Below are 7,557 nucleotides of genomic sequence, written 5' to 3'. Positions count from 1 at the left end.
ACTAGTGTTGATTCAATATGTCAATGTCCTCTTAACCTTTAAGTAAATGTTTCAGATGTATATACACATGCGCCACAAGGAAAAACAAAGGTGCCAAAAACCATTTTTTGTGAGACCAAGTATGATAAAAAGAAATACTAAAGGAAGGACGAGCAAAAGGCTCAGATTACCATTTTTTCGACAGGCTCAAATTACTTCATACACTGACAAATAGGTCACAAGAGACCCCCATAACATTCTTCATAACATAACTTATTGTCATATAAAAAGATTTCTCCACAATGCGGATTCATAACACTTGAAGATTATTTCTTACAAGGATCTTAAGGAGGTCCTAGTTAGGAAGTCCACTGCACAACCGCAAAAGCAGCTTCCTAACAACTTAATTATACAATAAAACATATATAACTACTTTCTTAACACAGAAGAATGAAGATTCTTTAAGATGAGCAACAATTGGCAGCTCAAATTTCGATAGAGTCCACAAGCAGGGCAATAATGTGAGGTTTCAAAACTTTCTCCGGATGAGTATATCCATCTAGATTGTGTATATATGTAACCTCAACAATACGAGCAAGATTGAGAATAGGAGTTAAAAATTCTGTAGAGACGGGAGTGGGCCTAAGAAGTCCTTCATTAATATCTTTCCATGCTGTCTCAGCCATATTTTGAAATTTAGCCATTGCCTCTTTTGTTGATATACCATAATCTCTCATGCAGCACTCAATTCCAGTTGCAATTTGTCCCCTGCTTTTCTCAACCTAGAAAGCAGATAAATTAAAGGTTAGCTTTTATATTGCCTTAATTGTCGTCGCAACACTTTGTTTGTCTAAATCCCATATAATGATATAATTTCTTGAGATGCAAATCATACCTCGTACGTGGCTGTGTCATCGATAACTCGACATATAATTACACTAGCTTCAAGAATTTTTGGATTCTTTGACAACCACTCAAAATCTTGCTCCGTGGCAGACTTCATGCCCAAATACGATGTTGTCGCGAGGTAGTAATATGTGGTAGTTGCTAGTGCATTGCTTAGGTATTCAGAAACAGGTGGCATATATCCTTCAATAAACCATGTTGACTCGACATTATAATTTCTTACTACTTCTTTCATCTGTGAATACAAAACATATATATGTTCAAGTGTTAGAAAATTTTGATTGAACTGTATCAAGTTTCTAATCACTAAAAGACGAACACAAGGTAAACCAAAGTGAGAAATGGATTAAGGAAAAAATGTATTTCGATAGTTAAGTTGCTCGAACATACTCTTTCTATTGCATGGCAGACAATATGAGATCTTCCGGCACTAGACAATTCCTTTTCATAATCCTTGTAGAGATCTAGAATAGCTTTATAACTGATTTTCATGTAATCAGGAAGCCGATCAATTTCGTTGATATCCCATCTGCAGGATGACAAAATTAAGGTGAATTCGAAATTCGTATTAATCTTTTCACGACGACATTCACTATCAAGGAATAAGTGAATTGATGAAGTTCATACCTTTGTATGGCATCTGTGTATGCCTCAAGTTCTTTAACTGTACCGTAAGCATCAAAGGTGTCATCGACAATCGAAATCATTGATATGGTCTTAACGAGCATGATGCGAGCTTGAGAGTATTGGGGCTCAAAATAAACTCCTAATGCCCAAAAGTAGCATTCAACTACTCGATCTCTAGCATATGGAAGTGTTGTTACAAAATCCAAATTTTTCCACTACCTGCATCATAACAAATTAACATCAGTACTTGAGATATGATCAATCAAAAAGGGTCCATCGTTTTTATATATCGTACCTTGATACTTCAGCAAGTACTTGTTTGTGCAACATCTGGAGCAAGTTGAAATCCAATTTGGCAAATCGAAGTAACACATTATTCTTCGATTGTTCCTTGTCATAGATTGATGAGATGAAGAATCGGGTCTCGACTCTAGGAACACCCTTGTGCAAACATTGCTCAAGGGCATGTGTCACTTGCTCCCTAAGTGGAGATTTCAAATGTGGAGCTGCAGATTCAAGATGGATAGTGGAGAAAGCAAGTGCGTCTTCTAAGATATCGTCAGCATGAGTCCTTACATGTGAAGCTTCATACAAGTTTAATAATCCTAAGACATCACTAGCAAGAGACTCCTTGAATTTGCCATTTTCATCTTGGAATTTGCTGAAAATTTCTGGTATTTCAAGAAAGAAAACTCAAGATGAATTAGCCTTCTTCCAATAAATGGATAATAATTTTAACAACTTCATGATGAACTTACCAGGAGAGATGTTGAAACCGTGTTGCCTGAGCAATCGAAATTGAAGTGCAGAGGCGCACAAATCATTGCAGTTTGAGTTTTGGTTGTAAATCTGATCCAAAATCTCATCAATTTCTTTCTCAAAGTGGTAGGATATACCAAGGCGTTCAATAATGTCAATCAAATTCAATGTATCGGCCAATTTCCTTCCGGTTGCTAACAGGATACTCCTCGTTTGTTCCTTCAATGCTTCAATCTCTTGAGCATATATATACTTTTCCGCAACCTATATGTAGTGTACATTAAACTGAAATTAGCAAAATTAATGTTGTTCAACATAAATAAACTACCTGATTATCGATGGAGAACAAACTATAAATAAAGAATAGTAGTATTAGTTAAATTACCTGATTATCAATGGAGAATGAAAGGAACTGATCACCCCAGAGACTAGGGGAGAAGTCGGCGACGGGGAGAACAATGTCTTCTTCATAGTTGGCTACTGCTGCTGAGGCCATTGCTAATTAAAGATGAGAATATTGTTTTAGTTCTTTTAAGGAAGAAGGAAAGGAACTCTCAATTGTTGAAAATTGATGACTTAAATTAAGAGAAGGGAGAAGTATATATAGTGGTGAGAGATGCGCAGCCAACTCTAATTAATATTTTTATTGTAAATATAATTTAATCATCTCCTGGTTGCCTTACTTGATTTTATTCTAGCTAGTAACCAGGCAGCAGCCCTTCTTGTCCAAACTGTGGACTTCCGTAAAGGTTTTCCATACTTTTTATATATAAAAGGTTTTACATGGATGCAATTTGTATAAATTAAATGTGTATAAATTTTCGAAACTCATGTTAATTGTAATTAGGAAAGAATTACAAAAAAGTCTACCTTAGGATTTACTTGACTGTATACAGCGACGTAGCCACATTCAAACAAGAGGTGTCAAAAGACACCGCTTCGCTAGAAAATTACATTGTATTGTTAGATAAATTTTTTTGTTTTATGTATATTTTACTATACGTTGGCTCTCTTTGATTTTTCGTGTATTTACTTTTTTATATTTCGACACCCCTTAATAAAAATTCTGGCTTCGTCATAGACTGTATACTAACTGGCTAGTAAGCCAACCAGTAGCCATTTGATTCATTATTGGCTATGTGTGGTCTGTTTAACTTTAAATCAGTTACGAATTTTATTGAATACTACTCTATTCAAATTAAGTGTCTTGTTTCGCTTTTCAAGAATCGTTTAAAACACTTTATTTGGGAACAATATTAGAAATTTTGATACTTCTGGTTAGAGTTCTAATTTTATGGTTCCAGGGGCGGTTCAAATCGTTGGTGGCCTAAAGCCAAATTTTGATGAGGGGCCTTATTATTTTTTAAAAAAAAAAACAAATTATATATTTTTAATTTAAGTCTATTTTCTTTACATTTTGAGACACAAAATTATTAATATTTTGTTTATAATCAAGTTATTCTAATAATATTTTTTCGCTTAATAATATATCTAATCCATTTTAATGTCTCTTGTGACATTGTTGATCCTAGGTAAGATTGTATTACATTAAAATTTGATAAACTTCTTCCCGCGAATGCAACTATTATAGGAACATTATTCGTTAAGAAATATAGATATTTGAAAAAGAATCAAGTCTTGTTAGCTGATAGAGTATATGGATTAGGATATTATTTTGTCACGGCCTAAAAATCACACCTGTCGTGATGGCGCCTATCTCAATACTAGGAAAGCCGACAACATCAATAACCCATAATTTCTTTTAAATATTGAAAACATAATAATTAAGTTTAAGAGAAAATCCCACAAATACTAGATATAAATACACTCCCAAAACCTGGTGTCACTAAGTACATAAGCATCTAAATGGTAACAAAGTCTGACTGATAAAAACACTGTCTGAAAATATAGAACAATATAAAAAAATTAAAGGAAGAGAGTCAAGGTCTGCGGACGTCAAGCAGCTACCTCGGAATATCCGGAAAACAAACTGTGCGAAGAAATCAACACCCACTGTGTCTGGGAACACCTTGATTTGCACACGAAGTGCAGAGTGTAGTATGAGTACAACCAACTCAGCAAGCAACAATACTAAATAAAGAGCTGAAGATAGTGACGAGCTTCACAGCTAAGCCCAAATTACAGTAATTTCCAACATAAGAATGTAGGCATGCTTTCAACTTCAGCATTAAAAATTCAAACAGTAATTCCATATCAAATTCGACTGCAACAGAAGATAATGTCTCTCAGAAATTTCTAAAACAATGATATATGACAGTTGAAGTGCAATAATAATGAAATCAATGCACCATCATAGAGCAACATCCACTCAATCATCCCATTCACTCAAACCTCACAATCACTCTTTCCGTATAGCCACTCATTCCTCTCAATCACTCAGCACTCGGCACTCGCACTCAGTAGGTACATGCGCTCACTAAGGGTGTGTACATACTCTGACTCAAAAATACAAATCGCACTCCAATTCAAGCCTAATGATAACTAGCAATTTCCAACTTCTACATTCAATGCCGAAACCTATCAAATCAAGTTCGATTGACCTCAAATTTAGCACACAAGTCAATAATGACAGAACAGACATATTCCAATTTCCAAAATCGTATTCCGACCCCTATATGAAAAAGTCAACTCCCCAGTCAAACTTTCAAACTTAAATTTATATTTTAGCCATTTCAAGCATAATTTAACTACGGACTTCTGAATATTTTTTCTGGACATACTCCTTAGTCGAAAATCACCATACGGAGCTATTGGAATCATCAAAATTGTATTCCGGGATCATTTACACATAGGTAAACATCTGGTCAACCTTTTCAACTTAAGTTTTCATCTTGGAGACTAAGTGTCTCAATTCATTTCAAAACCTCACCGGACCCGAACCAATTACCCTGGCAAGTCATATAACAATTGTAAAGTACAAATTGGGTAGTAAATGGAAGAACAGGGTTGTAATACTCAAAATTACCGGTCGGATCGTTACATTCTCCCCCTCTTAAGCAAACGTTCGTCCTCGAACGGGTTTGGAATCATACCTAGAGCCTCAAATAGGTGTGGATATTTGCTTCGCATATCCCTCTCAATCTCCCAGGTAGCTTTTCCAACTGGCTGGCCTCTCCACTGCACTTTCACTAAAGCTATATTCTTTGATCTCAACTTCTGAACCTACCGGTCAAAAAACCGGCTCCACATTATAAGTCAAATTACCATCCAACTGCACTGTGTTGAAATCTAAAACATGAGACGGATCCCCGACATACTTCCGAAGCATAGATACATGAAACACTGGATGAACACCTGATAGACTATGCGGCAATGCAAGTTCATAAGCCACATCTCCAATCTTCTTAAGTATTTCAAAAGGCCCAATATACCGAGGGCTCAACTTACCATTCTTCCCGAACCTCAACACATCATTCGTCGGTGAAACCTTGAGCAGTACCTTATCCCTAAACATGTAAGTAACATCACGAACCTTCCGGTCGGCATAACTCTTTTGTCTAGACTGCGTCGTGTGAACCCGCTTTTGAATCAATTTAACCTTCTCTAAAGCATCCTGAACTTAATCAGTACCCAATATCCTAGCCTCACTCGGCTCAAACCAGCCCACCGGAGACCCACACCGTCTCCCATATAAAGCCTCATACACAGCCATATGAATGCTAGATTTGTAGCTGTTATTGTAAGCAAACTCCGTGAGTGGGAAAAAATGATCCCATGAACCCCCAAAATCAATGACACAAGCGCGTAGCATATCCTCCAATATCTGAATAGTTCGCTCAGATTGTCTGTCCATCTGATGATGAAATGTTGTACTCAACTGAACCTCTGTACCCAAACCTCTCTACACTACTCTCCAAACCTGCGATGTAAACTTTGTTCCCCCATCCTAAATGATGGACACTGGCACACTGTGTAGGCGAACAATCTCGCTAATATAAATCTCAATCAACCGCTCCGAAGAATAAGTAGTACTGACTGGAATAAAATGTGCGGACTTGGTCAACCGATTTACAATCATTCAAACGACATCAAACTTTCTCAGTGTCCATGGGAATCCAACTATGATGTCCATGGTAATACACTCCCATTTCCACTTCTGAATTTCAAGTCTCTGAAGCAATCCGCCCGGTCTCTGATGCTCGTACTTCACCTGTTGACAATTTAAACACCGAGCTACAAACCAAACTATATCTTTCTTCATTTTTCTCCACCAATAGTGCTGCCTCAAGTCATGGTACATCTTAGAGGCACCTGGATGAATGGAATACCGTGAACTATGTGCTTCTTCAAGATTCAATTCATACAGCCCATCCATGTTAGGCATAGTAATCTGAACCTGCATCCTCAATACCCTATCATCTCCAATAGTAACATCTTTGGTATCATCGTGCTGAACTGTGTCCTTCAGGATAAGCAAATGAAGATCATCATACTGACGCTCTCTGATATGATCACATAAGGAAGAACAAGAAACCACACAAGCTAGAACATGACTAGACTCCGAAACATCTACTCTCACGAACTGGTTGGCCATGGTCCGAACATCAACTGCAAGAGGCCTTTCACTAACGGTAATGAATGCAAGGCTACCCATACTTACCACCTTTCTACTCAAGGCATCGGCCACCACATTGGCCTTCCCTGGGTGATACAAAATAGTGATATCATAGTCCTTTAGCAACTCCAACCATCTCCGCTACCTCAAACATAGATCCTTTTGTTTGAATAGGTGCTGAAGGCTCGGATGATCTGTAAATACCTCACAAGACACACCATAGAGATAATGTTTCCAAATCATCAATGCATGAACAATGGCTGCCAATTCTAAATAATGAACAAAGTAGTTCTTTTCATGTGGCTTCAACTGGCACAGAGCATAAGCAATAACTCTACCCTCCTGCATTAAGACACACCCAATACCGATTCGAGAAGTATCACAATACACTGTATAAGAGCCTGAAGCTGAAGGCAAAACTAGAACTGGAGCTGTAGTCAAGGCAGTTTTGAGCTTCTGAAAGCTCTCTTCATAGTCATCCGACCACCTGAATGGAGCACCTTTCTGGGTTAATTTAGTCTAAAGTGATGCAATAAACGAGAAGCCCTCCACAAAGCGACGATAATAATCGGCCAAGCCAAGAAAACTCCGAATCTATGAAAAATCAACTGTGCGAAGAAATCAACATCCACTGTGTCCGGAAATACCTGGATCTGCACACAAAGTACAGGGTGTAGTATGAGTACAGCCAACTCAGCAAGTAACAATAC

General features: G+C 37.4%; 1 protein-coding gene and 1 pseudogene across 1 annotated transcript; both read right to left on the bottom strand.

Moving 5' to 3' along the window:
• Positions 1 to 236: 236 nt before the first annotated feature.
• LOC108948518 (5-epi-aristolochene synthase-like) lies at positions 237 to 2,825 on the bottom strand (annotated as a pseudogene).
• A 3,026-nt stretch (positions 2,826 to 5,851) lies between these two features.
• On the bottom strand, positions 5,852 to 6,886 carry LOC138903848 (uncharacterized). The gene is made up of 2 exons (XM_070192421.1): positions 6,561 to 6,886; positions 5,852 to 5,963 (listed from the first exon to the last, which is right to left on the bottom strand). The coding sequence occupies exons 1-2, from the start codon at positions 6,884 to 6,886 to the stop codon at positions 5,852 to 5,854; spliced, it is 438 nt and encodes a 145-aa protein (XP_070048522.1).
• Positions 6,887 to 7,557: the final 671 nt, after the last annotated feature.

This window comes from Nicotiana tomentosiformis, unplaced genomic scaffold (assembly GCF_000390325.3).
Source record: "Nicotiana tomentosiformis unplaced genomic scaffold, ASM39032v3 Un00042, whole genome shotgun sequence".
In the NCBI taxonomy this organism is placed as follows: Eukaryota; Viridiplantae; Streptophyta; class Magnoliopsida; order Solanales; family Solanaceae; genus Nicotiana; species Nicotiana tomentosiformis.
The sequence above is the reverse complement of the archived record's forward strand: the minus strand, read 5'-3'. Positions and strand labels throughout refer to the sequence as shown.

Coding starts and splice junctions, on each gene's coding strand:
- LOC138903848 (XM_070192421.1), bottom strand. CDS start 6,886: ATGGGTAGCCTTGCATTCATTACCGTTAGTGAAAGGCCTCTTGCAGTT. Junction 5,964..6,560: donor GAAGAAGCACATAGTTCACG/GTATTCCATTCA, acceptor TTACAATAACAG/CTACAAATCTAGCATTCATA.